At 39.7% G+C, this 24,457-nt stretch overlaps 1 protein-coding gene across 1 annotated transcript in view; it reads right to left on the bottom strand.

Moving 5' to 3' along the window:
- Nucleotides 1–259: 259 nt before the first annotated feature.
- The window catches only part of LYPD1 (LY6/PLAUR domain containing 1), a 40,631-nt gene continuing 16,433 nt past the window's right edge, over nucleotides 260–24,457 (bottom strand). Inside the window, exon 4 of the mRNA XM_054574982.1 lies at nucleotides 260–531. Within this exon, the coding sequence (XP_054430957.1) occupies nucleotides 296–531 (236 nt within the window). The 3' untranslated portion in view covers nucleotides 260–295. The remainder of the gene's footprint in view (nucleotides 532–24,457) is intronic.

The raw sequence follows: 24,457 nt of genomic DNA, 5'->3' as shown, positions 1-24,457 counted from the left end.
CCGATGCCCAATTAAATGTCTTCCACGGGCTGATTCTGCCACCTTGACTGGTTGCAGATGGGGGAACTTTGAATTCATCCTCTCCCTTCTTCTAAGTACACACTGAAAATTCAGTCTGACTGAATTTATTCAGAGCTGACAAAAGTGTTTTATATTGAACTCTTTCATTATTTGCAAAGAAACTAAAAGAAAGAGAATGCAGACTCCCTACCCAGACTTAAAGGACACCCAGAAGATCTCATGGAGCAGGGGAGAGAGGATGAGAAGAATAATGCAGGAGGGGCTGGCATCGCATTCAGCAGTGTGCCAAGAGGAGGGCTAATTTGAGGAGCAGGAAGGTGGTGGGGAGGCCTGGCCGGGGGGCCGAGGCAGAGCTGCTCCTTTTCTTGGGTCGGGGCCCATTGCACAGAGGGGTGTTACAGCAGCTGATGCACACCGAGTTCAGTTTCCCTGGGGAGCAGAAGGACTGGTACCCAGCTGAGGCGATGAGACAGGCTGCCGATGATGCACAGGACTTGCGGTACATGATTCCTGCAACACAGACCCAAAGAGCTGGGTTAACCCACACTGGCCAACAGACGGCACCTCTCTGAGCTCAGGTCCCAATGTGCCCTTTCTTCCTCCTCTCAGAGCCCAGAGACTTGGTATGGCCAACGAGGTGCTTTTGGTTGTTTTGCTGAGCCCTCCAAAGTACATGAGCTATACAGTCAGGAAGGCAGTCATCATTTTACCACTTTTGACAGAATTGTTCCAAAAGCTATATGAGATGCAATGTCAGCAAATAAAGAGTTGTCAAAACCAAAGTCCACTCTTTGAAAAGTAAGAATTCACACTGTGTACTGGGTACAGAGCTTTTTACCTTTTTTTCCAGAGGACCACAAGCTGTGTGTGTAGATCTCATCTCTATTATTACTTTGTAGGTGACCACAGAGAGATGGCTCTCAACTATGTATTTATTAAATCATGGAATTTTCTGAATAAATCAGATCCCTACTGAGTGGGCCCTGATTTTTCCCAGGTTTCAAGGGATCTACTGGGTTAAGTGAGAGGGTAGACTGGCTTACAGTGTGTACAGAATAGCCTCATTGTCATCAAAGAAGCTTTGCCCATAGAACACATGGTCATTTTCCCACTCAGCATCCCATTGCTAACACTTAACACGCACCATGTGGTCATATAAAGGAGTTTCCTGAGGATACTGTTGGGCCAATCTTAAGGAGTAGATGTGTCATGTCCAAATGGTAGCACAGCAATCAAATTAGGGTGTCTTGGATAATCATATGACATCTTAAAGCTGGAAATTTGCTCAATCCAAATGATGACAGCTAAACTTAAGTGCTTTCCTGCATGCGAGGCACTCCTAGATCACTTACTACCTACAAGGGAGGTCCCCATGATCATCCCTGTCTTACAGATGGGTGCCTAAGGCAAGAAAGATATAGTTAACTTATCCAAAGTCACATGGCTAAAAAGTAGGTCATGTGGGACTTGAACCTAGTATTCTTGGCTCCATGCCATCAAGTCTATATTCCTTTATTGCAAAGTAGATAGCCAGTAAACCACAAAAAATGGGTTTTTGTTTTGTTTTCTTTTTGGGGGAGGAGACTTCACTCTGAAGATAGCTTTTGGGGTATGTTGTGTGTGTGTATGTGGCTGTTACGTATCGATGATCTCTTTATTGAGCTATAATAAACCAAATTATTATTTTTAGTCAAATAATATGTAATACTAGATGGGATCCTTATTTTTGGCCAAATGATAGGTAACACTAAAGTCATACCTGGAAGTGAATTGCTTTAGCCTCTTTGCTGCCCTGCACAGCTGAGAGCTACAATCCAGTAGCAGCCAGGGCACCTTCCTCCCTGATTCCCTGCGGGTACGTGTTTGCAGGCATCGCTTTGGTTTGAAGCTCCCTTTCCCCGCTTCAGAAGAGCTGCTTCGGGTGCTGGAGAAAGTATTGACTTAAACTGTGTAAAACTTCCAAGAAGGAGGTAAAGAAATACCTTTGATTTGCATTAAAACATAATTTTTTCATTTTTTCCATGTACGTTTGTAAGGATTGACTTTCTAACACCATTAGAAAATATTGGCATTAGCTGCTCTGGTAGGATTATGCCTGTGGACAGAGTATGTGTGCAGGGGGAGAGAAGAGACACCGTTTGATTTCTAAGGAACATGCTACATACTATAAACAGGTGTTGCCCATTCATAAATTTCCCATGGTCACTGCGTTTTCTATCAATTGCCCATTTTAGGATATTAAGTTTTTCTCACTATCTTTTTGTTCTTAAATATTAAAAGCACTAACTATCATTTGCCAGTTCAACTTCAGTAAACTTTTTTCCCTTAAGTGTGTTTTAAAAATTCAAAAATATTTATTGAATATATTTTTCACTGTAAAAAACATTCAGACATTCAGATAAGGTGAAAGTGTCCCTTGATGATCCCTTCCAACTGCAGGTTCTTATCAGTTTTGGACAACTCCTTCCAGGCCTGTTTCTATACATTTACATATGTAACCATGGATAAATAAAGTCTGTATGTGTGTGTGCACACACATGCAAGCATGCCCCCACATATGCACACACTTGTTAACAGCATCACATCCTATATGCTGTTATGCAATTTGCATTTTTACTTAGTGACATGACTAAGGATTTACTTTTAAGTCTGACTCTGCAAGGCTAAGCATAAGTGATGAAGTCAGTTAGTTATATAATGCATAAGGGGAGCCCTGAATTTTGCAACTGCTACCCAGGGGACACCTCTAGATTGCCTGATTCTGGTGGCCACTAAGGCTTAATACTTGTGGTCTCCAGGACTGTATATGTTTGCATTCTTTAAGAGCCCCGTGAGGGTCAGGTTCCCAATCTAGGGGCTGACTAAGCTCCTCCTCTCTGAGATACTGATTGTGACACATCTTAAACTACTGGGAGCTATTAAAAATGAAACTGGTGGCTTGGGCAATCACAAAGGTTTGAGAAATAACCAAGGGCTAGGGCAGGTTTGAACGATAAGTTTCATCTCCTATACAAGGCCAACCCTTCAAAACAAGGAGACGTGGCTGTTTCACCTAAATCCTAGAAACTAACACAGAGAATCAAGCAAAATGAAGAAACAAAGGAATATGTTCCAAACAAATGAAAAAAATAAAACTTCAGGAAAACAAAAACCTTAAAGAGATGAAGATAAATCATTTACCTGACAAAGAGTTCAAAGTAATGGTCATAAGAAGATTCACTGAACTAAGGAGAAGAATGAATGAATACAGTGAGTACTTCAACAAAGAGACTGAAAGAAAATACCAAAGAAAAGTCACAGAAGTGGTGAACACAATACACTAGAGGGGTTCAGCAGCAGACTAGGAAAAAGAGTCAGGTCAGTCAGTTCAAAGACAGGGCAATAGAACTCACCAGATTGGAGTAACCAAAAGAAAAAAAAGAATAAAGAAAAGTGAAGATAGCTTAAAGGACAACATCAAGCAGACTAACATTCACATTACACAAGTTCCAGAATAGATGAAAGAGAAGAAGAGGCAGAAAATTTACTTGAACAAGCACTGACTGAAAACTCCCCTAACCTGGGGAAGAAAACAGACGTCCAGATCCAGGAAACTCAGAAAGTTCCAAATAAGAAGAACTCAAAGAGACACATACCAAGGTACATTACAATTAAAATGTCGAAAGTTAAAAACATGGAGAGAAGCTGAAAAGTAGAAAGAGAAAAACTTGTTATGTACAAGGGAACTTCCATAAGACTATCAAATTTTTCAGCAGAAACTTTCCAGGCCAAAAGGAAGTGGCATAATATCTTCATAGTGCTAAAAGAAAATAAGCAAACAAAAAACCCTTCCAACCAAGAATATCCTACCTGGCAAAGTTATTACAAAGTGAAAGAGTGATAAATATGTTTAAAAAGAAAAACAGTTTTCCAGACAAGTAAAAGCTAAAGGAGTTTCATCACCACTAGACCAGAATTATTGATACAAGAAATGCTAATGGGACTTATTTAAGCTGAAAAGAAAGTATGCTAACCCATTCACAGGCTTTCTAACAAGAACTCTCATTGCTAAAGCTAAATATATAGTAAAGTTAGTGGATTAATCATTTAAAAAGCAAAGGTAGTATGAAGGTTAAAAGACAAATGTAGTAAAAAGAAATAACTACAAAAAACTAGTTAAGAAATACACAAGATAAAAAGATGTAAAATGTGAAAACAAAAACATAAAATGTGAGGGGGAGAATAGAAATGTACAGCTCTAGGATGCATTCAAACTTAAGTTGTGATGAACTTCTGATAAAATATGATGAACTGTGATAAAATATACTGTTGTAAATATTAGTTGTTATATGTAGGCCTTATGTTAACCACAAAAAACCCCCCCAAAAAAACCTGTAGTAGGTACACAAAAGATAATGAGAAAGGAATCTAAGCATACCACTAAAAGACGCCATGAAACCACAAAGGAAGAGAGCTAGAAAATAAGAAGGGGCCAGAGGAACTACAAAACAGAAAACAATGAACAAAATGGCAATAAGTACATACCTATCGATAATTACTTTAAATGTAAATGGACTAAATTCTCCAATTAACAGTAAGAGTGACTAAATGGATTTAAAAAACAAAAAACAAGACCCATCCATAGGCTGCCTACAAGAAGGACATTTCAGATGTAAGGACACATACAGATTGTGAAGGGGCAGGAAAAGATATTCCATGCAAATGGAAGCCAAAAGAAAGCTGGGATAGCTATACTTATGTCAGACAAAATGGACTTTAAAACAAAGACTGTAATAAGAGACAAATTATATATTATTAAATAATGGTGAAGGGGCAGTCCAACAAGAGAACACAGCATTTGAAAATATTTTTGGACCCAGTGTATTAGGAGCAGCTAAATATTAGGTTGGCCAAAAAATTTGTATGGTTTTTTCTGTAAAATAGAAGACACATTTTTCAATTTCAACAATAACTTTATTGATTTCGATATTTTAAAATTTCCCCTGTGGTATAACAATGATTGTTCTCAATTAATGTCTCCATTTGATCACTATATACTTCAACTGGCCTACCTGACCATGGAGCATCATCCAGCAAGAAATCTCTAGCATGAAACTTTGCAAACCACTTTTGACATGTTTGATCAGTCACAGCACCTTCTCCATATACTGAATAAATCTTTTTTTTTTTTTGCATTTCAGTTGCATTTTTACCATTCTTGAAATAATAAAGTATAATATGCCAAAAATGTTGCTTATTTTCTTCTATCTTCAATATTAAAATGGCTACACAAAAATTCATCAGTTTTGATGAGTTTTTTTTAAAAATGCATGCTGAAATGACAGCTGTCACAATACAGTTTAACAAAATTGTCTCGAATGAAGTCCAAGACAACTAAGTACTGCTAAAGCCATGTTATGGAAAAAACCAAATGAACTTTTGGTCAACCTAATATATAGGGTCCAGCAGAAGTAACACCTGCTTGAGTGTGGTTGGTAGGATAATAATGTAGGTATAATAATTTATAGTTTTAATTTGAAAATTTCACCTTAAATGTCATATTACATGAATTACATGTAACAGAATTACATGCTTATGATTTTGTAATAAAAGGTTTTATAGTATAAAGTGTGTTTTTTGTGCTGGATCCTGTATACAGCAAATATTAACAGGGCAAAAGGGAGAAATAGACAGCAATATAATAACAGTAGGAGACTTTACACCACTTACATCAAGGGATAGATCATTCAGATGGAAAGTCAATAAGGAAACATTGGCCTTAAAAGACACGTTAGATAAGATAAACTGTTTAACAGATATGTATATAAACATTCCTTCTAAAAGCAAGAGAATACACCCTTTTCTCAAATGCATGTGCAACATTCTTGAGGACAGACCATATGTTAGGACATGAAATGAATCTTAAACAGTGTAAGATAGAAATCATATCATGCATGCTTTCTGACCAAATGGCACAAAACTAGAAATCAGTTACAAGAAGAAAACTGGAAAATTCACAAACAGGTGCAAATTAAACAACATGCTACTGAACAACCAATGGGTCAAAAACAAAAACAAAAGATCCCTGGCCAGTGTGGATCAGTTAGTTTGAGCATTGTCCCATAAACTGAAATGTCATAGGTTCAATCTCCAGTCAGGGTACATGCTTAGGTTGTGGGTTTGATCCCCAGTCAGGGACATACAAGAGGCAACCAACCAAAGTTTCTCTCTCACATTGACGTTTCTTTCTATCTATCTCCCTCTCTTCTTCTCTTTCTAAAATCAATGAGCATGTCCTTGGGTGAGGATTTTTTTAAAAAAGGAAGTAAAATAAGAAAAAAATACCTTGAGGCAAATGAAAGGAAAACAATATACCATAACTTTTGAGGTGCAGCAAAAGAAGTTCTAAGAAGGAAGTTCATAGTGATAAATACCTATCTCAAGAAACCAGAAAAATCTCAAGTAAACAACATTATACCACAAAGAACAACAATAAGAAGGAAAAATAAAGTCCAAAGTTAGTAGAAGGAAGGAAACAAATATCAGAGCAGAAAATAATGAAATACAGCAGAAAAGATCAATGAAACTAAGAGCCAGTTCTTTAAAAATATAAACAAGATAGACAAACCTTATCTAGATGTACTGAGAATGAAAAGGGGACTCAAATAGAATCAGAAATGAAAGAAGAGATGTACAACAGATGTACAAAGGATCATAAAACTATGCACAATTACACAAGCTGGAAGAAATGAAAAAATTCCTAGAAACATAACCATCCAAGACTGAATCATGAAGAAATAGAAAATCTGAACAGACTAATTAATAGTAAGGAGGGTGAATCAGTAATTAAAAACTTCCTAAAAAAGTCCAGGACCAGATGGCTTCACAGGTGAATTCTACCTAACATTCAAATAAAAATTAGTATCAATCTTTCCCCAAACTGTCTCAAAAAATAGAACAGGAAAGAACACTTCCAAACTCATTTTACATAGCCAGCATTACTCTGACATCAAAATAAGACAAGAACAACACAAGAAAAGAAAATTAAAGGTTAATATCCCTGGAGAACATAGCTGCAAAAACCTCAACAAAATATTAGCAAAGCAAATTCAACAATATATTAAAAGGATTAATATATCATGATCAAATGAGATTTATTCCAGGGATGCAAGGATGGTTCAACATCTGCATCAAGGTGATACACCACATTAGCTAATTCAAGGATAAAAAGCATATTATCAATAGATACAGAAGAAGTATATCACAAAATTTAATATCCACTTATGATAAAAAACACAACAAAGTTGGATAGAGGGGGAATATACCCAACATAATATCATGTATGACAAGCCCACAGGTGAAAGCTTTTAAGATCAGAAACAAGGCAAGAATGTCCACATTCACCACTTTTATTCAACATAGTGTGGAGGTCCTAGCTAAAACAATTATTCAAGAAGAGAAATAAAAGGTCGAAATGGAAAGGAAAAAGTAAAAATATCACTATTTGCATGCATATATATGCACAAGAATTAATATTGTTAGTGTCCATACTACTCGTAGCAATCTACAGATTCAATGCAGTTCCTATCAAAATTCCAATAATATATTTCACAGAAATAAAACAAATAATTCTGAAATTTGTATGGGACCACAAAAGACCCTAAATAGCTAAAGCAATCTTCATAAAGAACAAATTTGTAGGTATCACATGCCCTGATTTCAAACTATATTGCAAAGCTAGAGTAAATCAAAACAGTAAGGTGTTAGCACAAAAACTGGCAGATCAATGGGAAAAAATGAAGAGGCCAGAAAAAAAAGCTAAGCATATATGTTTAATTAATTTATGACAAAGTAGCCAATAATATACAAGGGGGAAAAGGACCAACTCCTAAAAAAAAAAAAAGGTGTTGGGAAAACTAGACAGTCACATGCCAAAAAATGAAACTGGGCGAACATCCTATACCCTACACAAAAATGTACTCAAAATATATTACAAACTTGAATGCAAAACCTGAGGCCATAAAATTCCTTAAAGTAAACATAGGTGGTAATCTCCTTGATCTTGGTCTTGGCAATTATTTTTTTTTCTTTTTGTGGATCTGATGCCCAAAGCAAAGATAAAAAAAGTGAAAAATAAACACATGGGACTACATCAAATTAAATACTTTTTCACAGCAAAGGAAACCATCAATAATATAAAAATGCAACCTACAGAATTTAAGAAAATATTTGCAATTTACCTGATAAGGAGTAAATACCCAAATATGTAAAGAGCTCCTAAAACCCAATAGCAATAAATAAATTAAATTAATAAATATAATAACATAACCAACTAAACAACCAAAGAAAAACCCAAAACAAAAGCATTAAACTAAAAAATAGGCAGAAGATCTGAGTAGACATTTTGCAAAAAAAGATACACAATGGCCAACAGGTACATGGAAAGATGCTTAACATCACTAATCCTCAGAGAAATGCAAATCAAAACCAGACGAGATGTTACCTCACACCTGTTAGAATGGCTATTATCTAAAAGACAAGAAATAAGTGTTGGTGAGAATGTGGAGAGAACAGAACTTTGGGCACTGTTAGTGGGAATGTAAATTGGTACAGTCATGACAGAAAACACTATGGAACAACTTCAAAAAATTACAAATAAAACTACCACATGATCCAGTAAATTCCACTTGTAGGTATTTATCCAAGGAAACAAAAATACTAATTTGAAAACATATATACACTCCCTATGTTCATTATAGCATTATTTGCAATAGCAAAGATATGGAAATAACCTAAGTGTCCACTGATTGACGAGTGGATAAAGAAGAACTGAGATATATGATGTCTGTCCAGAAGGTATCCAGCCAGGTACTATAAAAAATAGAGACATTTATTGAGGAAGATACAAGAAACATTGTACATAGGACAATGACGCCTCAGTCCCTTTCAAAGCAGGCACCTTGGGAGCTCACACAGCTCTCCCAAATGCTATCAGCTGCCCTGTTAAATTTTCTTGAATCTGGCTGATGGTCTGAAATCTCTTCCCTTTCAAAGGTGATTTTAATTTTGGGAAAAGCCAAAAGTCAGGGGCGTTACATATAGACTGTAGTGGGGCTGAGTCACCTGGGTGATTTGATGCTTCACCAAATACTCTGCATGAGACATGATGCGTGAGTGGACACATTATTGTGATGAAGATGCCAATCACCAGTTGCCCATAGCTGCAGGCTTCTAAATCATCCCAGTAGTTTCTGTGGAGGAATGTTCAAGTTTAATGCAAAATTTGATGCAGATTCATTGCTCTATTTGCTTAGTCATTTTGAATGTGATGGCCACACAGCTCACTCAATGGTGTCTACCAGCCCCACTGACTAGTACAGTGAAGTCATCATTGTTCATGCATGTGCATTCCAGTCCACTCTCCTTGGCTGCCAGGTTACATCAATGTCATGCCAACCATTCTTGTCATATTAACAATGTCTGGACTTTTTCCAGACGGACCTCACAGATATACAATGGAACACTACACAGTCATAAAAAGAATGACATCTTGCCATTTGTGACAACATGGATAGATCTTGAAGGCATTAAGCTAACAGAAATAACTCAGAGAAAGACAAATACCATGTAAAACAGCAGCAATAATAACCCAAGCTTGTAGATACAGAGAACAAACCAGTGGTTCACAGAGTCAGAGGATAGGGGGACAGGGTGAGTAAAATGGGTGAAGGAGCTAAAAGCTACAAACTTTCAGTTATAAAATAATTAAATCATGGGGATATGATGTACAGTATGATGACTATATTGTACTGCACATTTGAAAGTTGCTAAGAGATAAAATCTTAAAAGCCCTCATCACAAGAAAAAAATTAAAACTATGTATGGTGATGGGTGTTAACTAGACTTACTGTGGTGGTCATTTCACAGTATATACGAATATCAAATTTTAAAAAAAGGAAACAATATATGGTGAACAGTTCCTTCCTTTATCCCTCCTTACCTTCTTTTTAAAACTAACCAAGGAGTTCATGCTTATTACCATATCCCATATATAATTTTAAGAGCTCTACAAATATGAACTCATTTAATCATTGTAATAACTCTAGCAATAATGGCCATTTATGGATGGTGAAACTGAGGCAGAGAGAGGTTAAGTGATTTCCTTAGGGGCCATGGAGGTAATGATTTGGTAGATCTAGGATTTAAAATCAGGAATCCTGGCTTTAGAATCTCTTCTCTTAAAAACTCTGCTCATTGTCTACCATGGTATATGATGCTTCCATTGGATTTGGGGGGTGGGCAACAGTAAAAACTACATACACATGCATACATTTTGTATACCTACTCATAAAATATTTCTGGAAGAGTACCTAGGAAAGAGACAATATTGGTTGTCTCTAGGTAGGCACACTGGACGACCACAGGACAGGGTAGGAAAGAAGACTGTAGACCATTTTTTTACCATTTGAAATCATAACAATGCAAATGAAAAACTTTAACTTTCTAAAATAAACAATGCCCCCAAAGAACCATTTATCAAGTGCCTCTTCTTTCCCAAAGTACCTGTCCCCTCCCGACTGCGTCCACCAGGGAGCTCCTGGACATGACTACAGAGGGCTACAGGGTTGCCCCAAAGGCAAAATCTCAGGGTCACAGGGCAGAAGCCCTTGTGTCTGTCTGTTCATCTTTCTATTTTTCTTTTAACCCGACCCCCATGAGCTCAGATCTGGGCCCAGGAGAGGAGGAGCTACAAGTAAACCAGAAAGGAACCTCTTCACTGGTGGAATGTAAATTGGCCTAAGAGCAATTTGGAAAGATGGCTAATAATTGAAAATGTATAAATCCAACAGTTCTGCTTAGAATTGACCCTTCAAAACAAAATACTCTTTCATGTGTGCACATCTTTAATAAGAAAAAGGTACATTTATACCATGGGGTGTTAAGCAGCAGTTCAAAGTGCAGAGCTCTTTACTGATCTCGCTCAATTTACTGATTATGGAATTACCCCTAGATTGATATGGTTCTCAATAGGTGGAAAAATGAATTTCCAAATGATCTATAAATATACCATTTATATAAGGAAAAAAAAATCCACAAAGCAATCCAATATGCGTTGCTGTAGTATGTCTACAGTGTGTTGTATATGTACACATCTCTAAGTAAAATCAGAGAGAGTAGTCCAGAAGGCTTACACTTGAGCAGTGGTAGTCCCCTCAGGGCTGGGCTGCAGTCAAAAACACTTTTGATTTATTTGTGGTATCTGAATGTTTTTCACTGGGAATACATTGATGGATTGCATCTGTGATGACAAACTAATAGAAATAGAAATAAAAAGTATAAACTGAGTGCTGATTCACTAAACTCTGAGTCTTGGAGCACATAGCAGCACATGGCCCCAGGGAGGCAGTACACTTCCAGGCTTCACGGCATCAGAGCTTTCCTGGAACCTCAGATGGGTTTGGACAAGGGTGCCATGGCTGTGTGTGACTTCAGCAGCGTTGTGGCTGGTAAGTGGTGTCTGGGCTGTAACAGGCCATGGATTTGGTTTTCCTGGAGCTTAATGGCTATTTTGGGGCTCTCAGCAGCCACACACTACAGGAAAAGGCAGTGTCCAAGAACGGAGTGGCAGACTTCCCCAAATAGTTGAGGGATGCCCCTTCCCTGCATGAGTTTTAATCACATCTAATACACTACTGATTTTATTGTTGTATTTTTATTAATAGAATGCAGCTCCAGCAATTAGAACAGTGCCTAGAACATAATAAGGGCTCAATAAATATTTAGTGAATGAATAAATCAATGAAGAGAGAGAGAAAGAGTAGAAGACAGAAGGAAAGACCATTTGAAGGAGACCCTGAAGTCCCATGATAGTGGGTGCTTTTCTGACTAGTTGCAACTGAAATTTTATTTCCAGGTTGGTGGGACCTGGGTAACAGCAGTTATGTACAGCTAAAACAAGCCTCCACTCTACAATTGATAAAGGCATGGCTGTAGGGGGCTGTGACTTGGTAACAGGGATTCACACCTAGAGCTAGCAGGCTAGGCAGGCCGAGGAAAGGCTATCGAGCAGCATAGCTGGGCTAATCCCTGTTGTGGCCAGCTCACAGCCACTCCACCCCACAGGGGCACAGAGATGTGTCCTGCCAGTGCCATGTCATTTCTCACAGCTCTAATCTGCAGCCCAGATGTTTGTCTGTGAAGCACACCACCCTATATCACTACATTAATCAAGACACTCATCGTTTAAAACTTTAATCCTCTTTAGGTCTTTAGAGAGGTGGCGGCTTCCTGGGGGCTCTTGGATTTAGATGGATGGCTAGGCTCACTTAAAACATACAACAAATTTTTCTGCCCTGCCTTATTTAGCATGTGAATGATGGACGTGCTGAGGAATAAAGGAAAAGGTTAAAAAAATACAAGGTTACTTCCAGAGGCACTCATTCCACTGCAGCAATTGATCCTTTTCCTTGGAACTTGTGATCTTAGACTTTGAAGGAAATATACTCCCAAGAATTATGCTGAAAACGTAAAGCATGGAAATAAGGAAAAAAGAATTAGACCTTTGTACCCTATGTACTAGAATGAAGTATATATTTGGATTGAAATGCATGCAAATTATATCATACAAACATATTTGTGTTCCATTGTGTGACCTCCTTGTTTTACAGACACTAGAAATGATCCTTTCAAGTCAAGTGAACTGTGTATAAGGTGCTCGGAAAAGCACCTGACACAAAGTAGGTTCTATATAAGTGTTTGCTCCTGTTATCATCATTGTCATCGTCATCATCATCTGACCATGAGGCACTTTCACACCCTTAACTCACATTAGTGGTAGCTACTTGCTGAGTTTATGCATCTCATGATAGATACATCACTCAGAAGGGACAGTGACGTCAATCCTGACTGATTTGCCCTGATATTTAAAATGACTGGTTCCTCTTTTCCCCTACAGTAGTTCACACTCTATCCCAGTTCCTCCTGGACCATATTTGGGCCACATTTTAGCAGATATGTTAGCATTGCATTCAGATGGAGGGTCAGAGGCAGGTGGGGAGATGGGGAAGGAGAGAGAGAGAGAGAAGTGTTAGATGTGGATGTAGATACTGCGTGGCCCCTGTCATCTTCTTTGCAGCAAGCACTCCATCAGGAGTTAGTCTTGTTTTATAGGGTTGAATTATTGATTACATGGAGGGAAGAAGAAAGATGGTGTTTTCTCTTTGTTTGAGTATAGCTCCTTTTGCTTGCTCCTAACATAGCTGACTCACGACAGATTGAGTGGGAAGAATGAAAGGCACCTGGAACAACTCTGCTTGAGGCCAGTCGGCAGCTTTAGAATGCCGCCTTAGTGACACTTACAGCATGGTTCCAAGGACAGTGTTATGGCCCTAAAGCTTCAAGGCTGACCTGGCTGACAACAGATAGGAAAACTTTTTTTAAAATATATTTTATTGATTATGCTATTACAGTTGTCCCAATTTTTTCCCCTTTGCCCCACTCCGCTCGGTACTTCCATTCCCTCCAGCAATACCCCACTTAGTTCATGTCCATGGGTCATGTACATAAGTTCTTTGGATACTTCATTTCCTATACTTTTAATATCTCCATATTTTATACCTACCAATTTGTACTTCTTAATCCCTACACCTTTCCCCCTTCCCTCTCCCAACTGAAAACCCTTCACATGATCTCCATATCTATGATTACCTTCCTGTTCTGCTTGTTTGCTTAGTTTGTTTTTTAGATTCAGTTGTTGATAGTTGTGAATTTATTGCCATTTTAGTGTTCATAGTTTTGACCTTCTTCTTTTTCTTATATAATTCCCTTTAACATTTCATATAATAATGACTTGGTAATGATGAACTTTAGTCTTACCTTGTCTGCCCTTCAATTCTGAATGATATCTTTGCTGGATAGAGTAATCTAGGTTGTACATTCTTGCTTTTGATCATTTCAATACTTCTTGCCAGTCCCTTCTAGCCTGCAAAGTTTCTTTTGAGAAATCAGCTGACAATCTTATGAGAGCTCCTTTGTAGGTAACTACCTGCTTTTCTCTTGCTGCTTTTAAGAGTCTGTCTTTATTTTTAACCTTTGGCATTTTAATTATGATGTGTCTTGGAGTGGTCCTCTTTGGATCCATCTCTTTTGGGATTCTCTGTGCTTCCTGAACTTGTATGTGTATTTCCTTCACCAAATTAGGGAAGTTATTTTTCATTATTTTTTCAAATAAATTTTTAATTTCTTGCTCTTCTATTCTTTTTCTGACACCCGTATGACTTGGATGTTGGTATGTCTAAAGATGTCCCAGAGGCTCCTTAACCTATCCTTTTTTTTAAAAAAATTCTTTTTTCTTCTTGCTGTTCTGATTAAATGCTGTTTTCTTCCTTATATTCCAAATCGTTGATTTGATCCTCAGTTTCATCCCCTACACTGTTGGTTCCTTGTAGATGTTTCTATATTTCACTTAATGTAAACTTCATTTTCGCCTGGATCTTCTTTATGCTGTTGAAGTACCCACTTAGTTCCTTGAGCATTGCTATAACCATTGTTTTGAACTCTACATCTAATAGGTTGCTTATCTCACTTTGTTTAATTCTTTTTCTAGAGTTCCGTTCTGTTCTTTCATTTTGGCCATATTTCTTTGTCTCCTCATTTTGGCCACCTTCTTGTGTTTGTTTTTGTGTATTAGGTAAAGCTGCTCTGACTCCCTGTCTTAGTAATGCAGCCAATTGTAGAAAAGCACACTTGTAAGTTGTATGGGCTGAAGCCTTCGGTAATTGCCAAGGCAGGGCAACCTGTGTCACCACTCTGTGGCTCTCTGTGGGGGAGGGTTCAGAGAGGGGACAATGCTGCTACCTGGCCTCTGGAGTTTTGCCCAGGAGGAAGTTGTCTCCTGGCACTCGCTCTGTTTGTAATCACTTCAATTTCTCTCTGTACGCTGCTGGTGCCCTTCCAGCTATTGCCCTTGTGCTGAATCCCACAGAGGAAGGGACTACCTAAGTCCTAAGTTCACTGCAGGCCCTTTAAGAGGATTCTACTGAGAATTTTGCAGTCTCTTCTGCCACACCAACTGCTACTGGCTTTTACAACCAGCAGTTATGGGGACTTATCTCCCTGGTACTAGAACTCTGGCCTGTGTGGTCTGGTCTGGGGTTGGGATCACTTGCTCCTGAGGTACCCTCCCAATTTTTATCCACCACTCATCTTCTCTAGCTTCTTCTCCCTGGTGCTAGAACTCTGGCCTGTGTGGTCTGGCCTGGGGTTGGGATCACTTGCTCCTGAGGTACCCTCCCAATTTTTATCCACCACTCATCTTCTCTAGCTTCTTCTCACATGAATGTGAGACTGCTTGTTCACATTTCTGTGCCTCTCTACACCTGTCCACCTCTCTGTGCCTCTTCACGTGTCTCTACCCCTTCTACCCATCTGGATGAAAGTGGCTTCTTAAAATCTTTGATTGTAAGACTTCCATATAGCTCATTTTTCTGACTATTCTGGGAGTTATTTGTTTGTAGTCTAGTTGTAATTCTTGCTGTAGTTGTGCAAGATTTCTTCCCAAGATTTCACAGGCTGGTGCTTGGTCCTCCCCGTAACCAATCCCTTTTCTAGATTCTCTGGGGCTCTCTCTATGTCTCCTATCCAGTCCAATTCCTTCCTTCTGAGGCTACACACACAGGCCTCTGTGGTCACTATTTTGGCTCTTACCACTCATGTGTTTACTTCTCCCTTTATTGTCCTATTTCTTCCCCCAGTGATCTGCATGGAGCAGACCAGTAGTTCCCTGGGGAGTGTGCAAAGCTGTAACTTCCTGATGAAGCAAAAAGCCTTATGCTCCCTAGTTTATTATGCTTAATATTATGCCTGATTTTTTCTGCTCTTTTCCTTTATTAATACCTAGCTACCTACACTAACATATTTCCCCTGAGAAGAACTTAGGCCTTGAAATCTTCCAAGGGTAAATGTATGAAGGTCTCATCTTCTCTAGCTTCTTCTCACTGTCAAAGACTATAGTCCTGCCTACCCCAGGCCCAGAGATTCTTCCTATTGCCAAAGGAAGAAAGGAGCAAAAGGGAAGGAGAGTCTTCATGTAATGAAGAGGGACTTTGCAAAGTCCAGGACAGTGTGTTGTCATTCTTGGGAGGTGCAGGATACACAAGGTAGAACAGATGGTGATATCTGGAGGATGGCACTGCTGGACAAGCTGACATTCTTGTTGTGTTCTACTGGTGACAAATTTGATAAAGTTAAAAGACATAGTTCAAAAATGAGGAGGTGTACAATACCTAAAGGTCTGGTAATAGGTAAAAAACCAGGTGATAGAGGGAGGGACTAACTTTACAATGTCCCAGATTGGGTTAGAGGAGGGTTTCCCTGGAGGAAGGTGTGTCCCACCTGTCCGAAACCCTCCTATCATATCTAATTCAAATTAGGCTGCGGGGAACATTCTAAGATTTCCTCCCTGAAGAAATTTAGGCCTTTTCTGTCTGAATCACTTGGGCAGGAAAAAAAAAAAAAGCAGTTTCAAGCAAAGCCTTCATACTTCATTCTTCATACTTCACTGACTCAACCATCTAGTCCTGAAAATTAGTCAATCCAGTCAAACTGTTGAGTCTCATTCCAGGAGATGGTGATGCAGATGGGCTTCTATATTGAAGCCTATATCATGTAAACAAGCAATCAGGTAAATAAGGTCATAGGCATACACCCTATGAATACAGAAGGAATAAAACAAAACACAAAGGTTAATGAATACAGCAAATCATAAACTAGTTTCTGAGTCTCTAAGACTGTCAGTTGAGAAGACTTCCAGATGTAAGGCTTTTGCTAGAATGAAAGCAAGCAGCAACAATCTGATAGATACTCTTTGTCTGTGGTATGAACATCTCTGGTGATGTCATCAGGTGCTGAGGAAAATTCTGTATGGCTTACACAGACATAGACTTAGAAAAAAGTTTTAGTTCTCAGTGATTCCTAGTCCAAAGATGGAAGAAAAAAATGAAATATTACCTTGGCATGTTGGAAAAAAAAAGAATAATCCAGGAACTAGTTAAGTTCATAGGTGAAAAACAAAACTTTGAAGGCAATTAACTGCACTGGAGTCCAATATCCACAATTGGACATTGTGATTTCCATTGAAACACAACTTTTCTCCATAAAAATTACTCTTATTTTCATCAGAGACTCTATTAAGTTCAGTCTTAATTTGGCCTAATTATTTGCATAAACACAACCAGAATAGCAATTGGTCACGTAGGCTTTTGAAAATCTGCTTTGCTGGAATCTCCTAAGGAATCTTCATATTGAGCTTTAATCAGGGCTAGGAAGCCAAGCCACATAATTGCCATAAGGCTTTGTCTGCAATACCTATAAATATGGGTAAATTTCTCAAGTGATTGAGATCCCTAAGAATGTCTTGAGGTTCCTTCCTCGCCTTCTTTCAGGAAAGTAACCTTTGTTCCTTACCTGGAAAGACTGCTATGAACCATGCGACCAAGCAAGGTATCAGGCTATTTTTCCAATGGGCTTCTATGAGCTGTGAAAACCAATCTTAATTCCTTAAAGCCCTCTGGTGACATGTCTCATTCAGACATGAGTGAAACATTCCATTCAAAGCCTTGGTTAATAAAACCACAACTGGAAACTGGTCTTATCGGATTTATGTGAACAAGTGTATTGCCATGACTCACTCATTAAGAATAGACAAATTTTGGAGGGATCAGGTAGAGAGAAAAGTATAAAGCAAAAGAAAAATCCTTATCCTTTTTAACAGAGTGAAAAGGAGCAAACTCACATTCTGTCTTATACAGCTAAAAAGTTGGCAATTAGCATTCTTTAAATTGGTAAACACATTTTATGACTTCTAGAAACATAGGCTCCTTTACTGGCAAACGCACTCACACTTTTAAGAGACATGTTTTCTCGAGACAGGTATTATAAAGCAAAGCTCACTGATCTAGAAAGTTTGAACATCTGAAATAAGTTAAATTAATTTGCTTAGATAGCTAAGGTTTTTCTCTTCTGATTAGATTAGCTTCCAGAAATTTGCATTTTAAAAGATGGCCTAGATAAGAGTTCTTAAAGACCAGGTATTTGCATTTCAAAGGTAGACTTTGGTTTCATAAAGCCAATTAACAATAAGCCCTTTCCTTGAGGAACCCAGAGTTAAATTTCTGCCAGTTGGCAAGTTATGCACCCTAAAAGTGGTCTTTTGAGGCACTGTGAATGCAGGTGGTATTACCTATTCTCTTCTGGGAGAGAATACTTTCATGCTTGTAAAAGAAGGGGAAATTGGGTAGCTGAGGGAAAATATGGGCATCCTCAATTTTCCCTAGCTCTGCCTTGTGGAACCAGATCCTTACATGGCACAGGAACCCCACTGCGGGCCTTCAGCATCCTGCGACCTGTACCTCGCCTCTCACCCAAGTAGGGTGGAAATCTTCCAGAGGACGGCAATATGATTATGTCCATGTGTGGGGCTTTACGAACAGTCAGTGGTGATCAGATGCTGCTGGTTGGGTTTATTTAATTCCACAGGGGCAATTTTGATGGCTTCTGGTCTGAACTAGCCTTACCCGAGGTCATCACCTTCCTGTTTGTGAGGGATGTCTAGTATACCTCCGGGGCCTTTGGTGGAAAAACTTGTCTTATAATGCTGGCATTTAGTAGTGGGCTACTAACCTGTTTCCCTGCCCCTCTTTTTTCCAGCAGCCTGGGTCCTTCAGGTGGCCATGTAAGGTCAGGGCAGCCTTTTCTGGGAGTGGAGGGAACACTTGTTATGTCATTCAGACAGATATAACATCCCAGATCCTGGGGCAAAGCCTATTAGCTTTCTCTGGGAAGATCATAAAATGCTGAGTGCCCTTGGGTATGAGAGGGTGTAAAAGTTGAGAGAGATTGATAAACATTTAGTCAGTCTCCAGATCAGTGAATATAAATATTCCATTTCTGTGAGCACTTGCATCTGAGGCTTTCCACTTATTGTATGGAGACTGTCCAGAAAAAGTCCAGCCATTGTTAACATACCGAGAAAGGTTTGCATGACATTGATGTAACCTGGCAGCCAAGGAGCATGTACAGGAATGTGCATGTGTGAACAATGATAACTTCACTGTACTAGTCAGTGGGGGCTGCAGATGCCAGTTGAGTCAGCATGTGTACTATGTGGCCATTGGGTTCAAAATGACTGAGTGAGTAGAGCAATAAATCTGCATCAAATTTTGCATTAAGTTTGAACATTCCTCTGCAGAAACTACTGGGATGATTCAGAAGGCTGCAACTATGGGCAACTGGTGATTGGCAGCTTCATCACAACAAGCCTGCTCATGCATCATTTCTCCTGCAGAGATTTTTGGCAAAACATCAAATGACCCATGTGACTCAGTCCCCCCACAGCCCAGGTCTGGCGCCCCTCACTTCTGGCTTTTCCCAAAACTAAAACCACCTTTGAAAGGAAAGAGATTTCAGACCTTCAATGAGATGCAGAAAAATATGCCAGGGCAGCTGATGGCAACTGAGAGAACTGTGTGATGTCCCACGGTGCCTGCTTTGAAGGGGACTGAGGTGTCACTGTCCTACGTACAATGTTTCTTGTATCTTGTATCTTCTTCAATAAATGTCTATTTTCCATATTACACAGCTGGATACCTTCTAGACAGACCTCATATACCTGTGGGAGCATCAATGAAGAATGCGGATTGTGGGTCCTAGAGGCATGATTTCCTGTATTTAACTTCAGAGCTAGGGGAACTCAGGCATGGGACCAGGAGTGCAAATGTGGCACCCTATGCCTGCAAACAAGCAGCAGCTCCAGACAAGGGCTTCCTCTGTGTCCAGGAAGAGTGAGTTGTGCTGAGGGCTCAAGAGCAGCAGCATTTTAGCCTGCACTACTCACACCCTAACCGCTACCCCTTTGTTCTGGCCCCAGGCTGCACACAGGCAGGCCCCATCCAAGAGGTCCTAGGGGTGTCCTCGTGCTGGAGTGCAAGAGGAGGAGAAATCCCCAAGCAGCAGTCTGATCAATGGGCCTGGGTGTGGTCTGAGCCACCAGAAATGCAGGCTGTGGTAGCAGTGAGCAGTTTGAGCCACAAGGAGACAGAGAGCCCTCAGGGTCTGGGACCCAGTTGAGACGGTGGGGAGTAGCAGAAGGGGAATGGAGCTGTGTGCTCTTGTTGCTCACAGCTCTGGGCTCTGCAGCCCTCGGCTGAGCAGCCAGTGCCTGCGGTGCAGCTTCTGGAAGTCCCTGGGCAGCTCCCCTAAGCACTTGCAGTTGCAAAGGGATAAAGGGCAGTTGGGCAAGCTCCAGGTTTTGTGTTCCAGGAGCAAAACTCAGAAGAAGGAGCACTGGGTGTGTATGCGCTTCCCACAGTCTGCATTCCCTGGCATGGGTCAGCCCATCATCCAGTGGGGACCAAACGCACTAGAGCAGTTTTGTGGGAAAGCTGGAGGGGTTGGAAACACCCAGCACACTGTCTGAAGGGTGGGACACCAGGTCAGAGGCAGTGGTGCTGAGGACAAAGGAACCCGGGAGCGAGAGAACAGAAAGTGGATCCTGCCCTGTGCCAGGGGTCGCTGAGGCAGAGCTGGTTGCTAGAGCTGAGGCAAGACCTCTTGGCCCACACCCACAAAGTTGGGGCTGAGGGGAATTCTGTATGTGGATCGGTAGCAACAGGGCAGAGAAAAAGGAAAGCAGAAACCCCCACAGGGGCAGTAGTAGGAAGGGGAGAGAGAGAAATGAAGAAAAGACCTTTCAGTCCAGGGAGGGGTGGTTCCAATTCTTACCATAGGCCAGGACTCCTCCCCCTCCCCTGGCTGGCCCGCAAAATGCTGCTAGTGGAAATCCTATTCTTTCAGAGTCCCAAGGAAAGCATTCTGATAGACCCATGTGTGGAGAAGTGCAGGGTTAAGGTTAAAAGGCTGTCCCTGGGTGCCCAATGTCTCCTCTCTGTCCAACCAGCCTTGATAATCTACAATGTCATGGAAACTGCCATTGCTAATATATGAACATATGGCTGTGGCTGTGTTCCTATAAAACTTCATTAACAGGAACAGGCTGTATTAGTCTGCTCCAGTTGCTATAATAAAATACCCCAGATTCTGCATCGCTTACAGAATAGAAATTTTTTCAGTTCTGGAGCCCAGAAGTCTAAGATCAAGGTGCTGACCAATTAGGTTGTGTAAGAATCCTCTTTCTGGCTTATAGACAGCTGTGTCCACCTTGGCATGTACACAGAGAAAGAGAGGGCTCTGGTGTTTCTTCCTCTAAAGATAAAAGTCCCATTGGACCAATCTTTCTGGATTCCAGGGATATCAAAGATACTCTACCAAAGAGGCCTTTGCTAATTTTATGGTATTTGTAGAATCTTTTCTCCATATTTTAAAATATTTTTTAATTGAACCGTTTGTTTTAGAAAGCAACTTCATAACATATAGAAACTCTGAAATTGGCTTGGAATCCCGGGGGTGGAGAGCAGTAGCTCCATTCTAATAGGAGACATGGCCACAGCTGGAAAGGAAAGATGAGAAAAGGAAGGCCAAGTTGGAGCCACTAACTGTACTGGGCAGGATGGAAGTCTGTTGTGTAAGACTTGCATTTAGATGTCTTATGGCTGTTCTACTTAAAGCCAAAAACCTGCAAGAAAACTGGAACAGACACCACCCACCCACGCTCGCAAGCCCAGGCTCTGCATCAGTGCAGCGGTCTCTAAGAGTCATCTCCTTCTGACTTCCCTTTCACAAGTTTCTGGGTCCTTTCTTCAGTGACTGTATAACCAGAAACAACCCCATTTTTATAAGAAGCCTCTCTAGTTTCAGCAGGTCTTGCTTTCTGTAATATCCTTGCTTTAACTATGGTGAATCCAGAGTGTTGCCTTGTCTCTGTTCTCTTATTTTCTGCTTTCAAGAAGCAAGGGAGCCTCTGAGGCACAATATACAGTCATACACCCCATAATGATGTTTCGGTCCACCATGCACCACATGTATAATGATGGTCTCATAAGATTACATGAGAGCTGAAAAATCCCTATGCCTATTGCTGACATAGCCACTGTAACATCACAGCACAACACATTACTTATGTGTCTGAGGTGCTACTGGTGTAAAAAAACCCATTGTGTTGCTCGTCATGTAAAAGTGTAGCACATACAATTATGTACAGTACATAATACTTGATAATGAAAATAAGTGGCTGTCACTGGTTTATATATTTACTATGCTATTTTATCATTATTTTAGAGTGTACTCTTTCTACTTATAAAAAAATAATTTGCTTTCAAACAATATGCTGTGTTATGCTGGCAGCAGACTCATACATCTTGTGTTTACTGCATCTCTCCATTGCACTATCTTCTCTTACGCTTGATTTAGTCTCTTACTGTTTTGTACAGCAACATGCTGTACAGGCTTGTAGCCTAGGAGCCACAGGCTACACCACACAGCCTAGGTGTGCAGTAGGCTACACCATCTAGGCTTATGAAGTGCAAGCTATGATGTTAGCACAGCAAAACCACTTAATGATGTCAATCTTTTGTCAGAATGTTATCCCCATTATTAAGTGGTATATGGCTGTAAATGCTGATGTGGCAATTGTTCCCTCTGAGGTTAATTTCATGTTCTAGATGTACTTTTAGAGATGTTATGGTTTTCTAAGTCTTCTTAAAAACATTAAGAAGAAAAAAATAATAATTTTGTTTCTTTCAGAAAACACCATTTTCAAGTAAATTTATATTGCCCAAGAGATGATTTGCGAGTGTGGCAATGTTACTTACAAAAGGTATTCATTAGTATGAAGTAGTAGGAAGTATGTAGTAGGAATTCATATTTTCAAGAATGGAGGAGATACCCACCTGCCAGAGTACTAGGATTAAGGATGAGGGTTAAGATGACCATGCATGCAAAGCACCAACAACTCTGCCGGCCCATGGGAGGCTGGGTGTGGGGGTAACAGTAGGGGTGGGAGTGGGGAGGGGGAATTCAAGATGAGCCTGAAAGTATTAAAAAAAATAAGTGTTCAAAAAAATAAATCAGATTGAAGAAACACAGGTGTCCACCTCCCAGTGGACAGCTGGAGCAATTGAAGCAAAAAAAAAAACAAACAAACAACAACAACAACAAAAAAACCCAACAAAAAAACAAAAAACAAAACAATAGCACTGGATTAGAATCCATGGAATAAAGTGCATATCCATGAGTTCATAAATCAGTAACTTAATAAGTAAATGTTTTGGAGAAGAAGGGACAGCATTTCCTTACAAAAGAACTTCAAGTAATAAATGCAGAAGGAATGAAGGAAATTGATATTAAGATCAGAATATTACAATTATAAATTGGTGGAGAGATCTACCAATAGATACTGAAATTACTGAGCAAAGTTTGAGGAGGAAATAGTATATTTGTATAGTTTAAAATTATCTCCTTCAATTTATTTATGAATTAAAAAGGGAAAAACAGTTCCTTGACAGTAGAGAAGCCCAACGGACACTATCTTAGTTAAGTGATCAAAGTTAGCATCACCAGTAACAAGACATTAACATCTTGCATCCCCTGAGGTGATGCACTGAGAAGTGATGACATCACTTCTGAGTAGTCTTATAACCTCAGTCTAATCATAAGGTGGACAAAAAAGGTGTTCTATGGGAAATGACCTCACAGGGTGATCTGATCATACATTCCTAAATGGGCAGGTCATGGTGTGTAGCCATGCCCCAGGCATGCAACTTCTTTACTAAAAGTCTTATCTTTTTGCCTTAAGTCTTTTCCATGGTTTATGTACATCTCAGTTAACACACATTTGAAATGCCCCCTTTCAGTCCCCTTAATAGAGCACATAATCTTTTTTTCCCTTATCTTTTTCATCCTCCTTATGGAATTTATTAGGGTGGTGTTGGTTAACAAAATTATACAGATTTCAGGTGTACAGTTCCATAACACATCATCTATATATTGTGTTCACTACCCCAGGTCAAGTCTTTGTACATCACCATTAATCCCTCCATGCCCTCCTCCACCTCCCTCTACTCCCTCTTCCCCTGGAAAGCAACACTGTTGCCCATGTCCATGAGTTTCTTTCCCTTTATTTTTCTTTGCTCAATCCCTCCACCCCACTCACCATCCCGCTCCCTTCCACAGTTAGAGAGCACCTACTCTTAACTATCCTGTTCTCTGATCCCCACTTTGTTTCCGGCCACTTTCATGTAATCCTCCTTAAGTTCCTTTCTTAATGGCAAATGCATAAAAAGAAACTGGAAAGTATTATTCTAGGAAGCATTTATCTCAATCTACCGAAATCTTGATTTCAGGTGTATCCTCTGTTTGGCTCAAATACATTTTTATAAAAATTCTCTACAGGTTTAAACATTTTTATGTCAACAGTGAGAAAATATCAGGCCAACCCAAACTGAGGGACAACGTACAAAAAGCTGACCTGTCCTTTTCAAAAATGTCAAGATCACAAAAGACAAGG

This window comes from Pteronotus mesoamericanus, unplaced genomic scaffold, assembly GCF_021234165.1.
Source record: "Pteronotus mesoamericanus isolate MK-2021 breed Mesoamerican mustached bat unplaced genomic scaffold, CSHL_Meso_final contig_27, whole genome shotgun sequence".
Lineage (NCBI taxonomy): Eukaryota > Metazoa > Chordata > Mammalia > Chiroptera > Mormoopidae > Pteronotus > Pteronotus mesoamericanus.
Note: the sequence above shows the minus strand (reverse complement) of the source record. Positions and strands in the feature narration are given on the sequence as shown.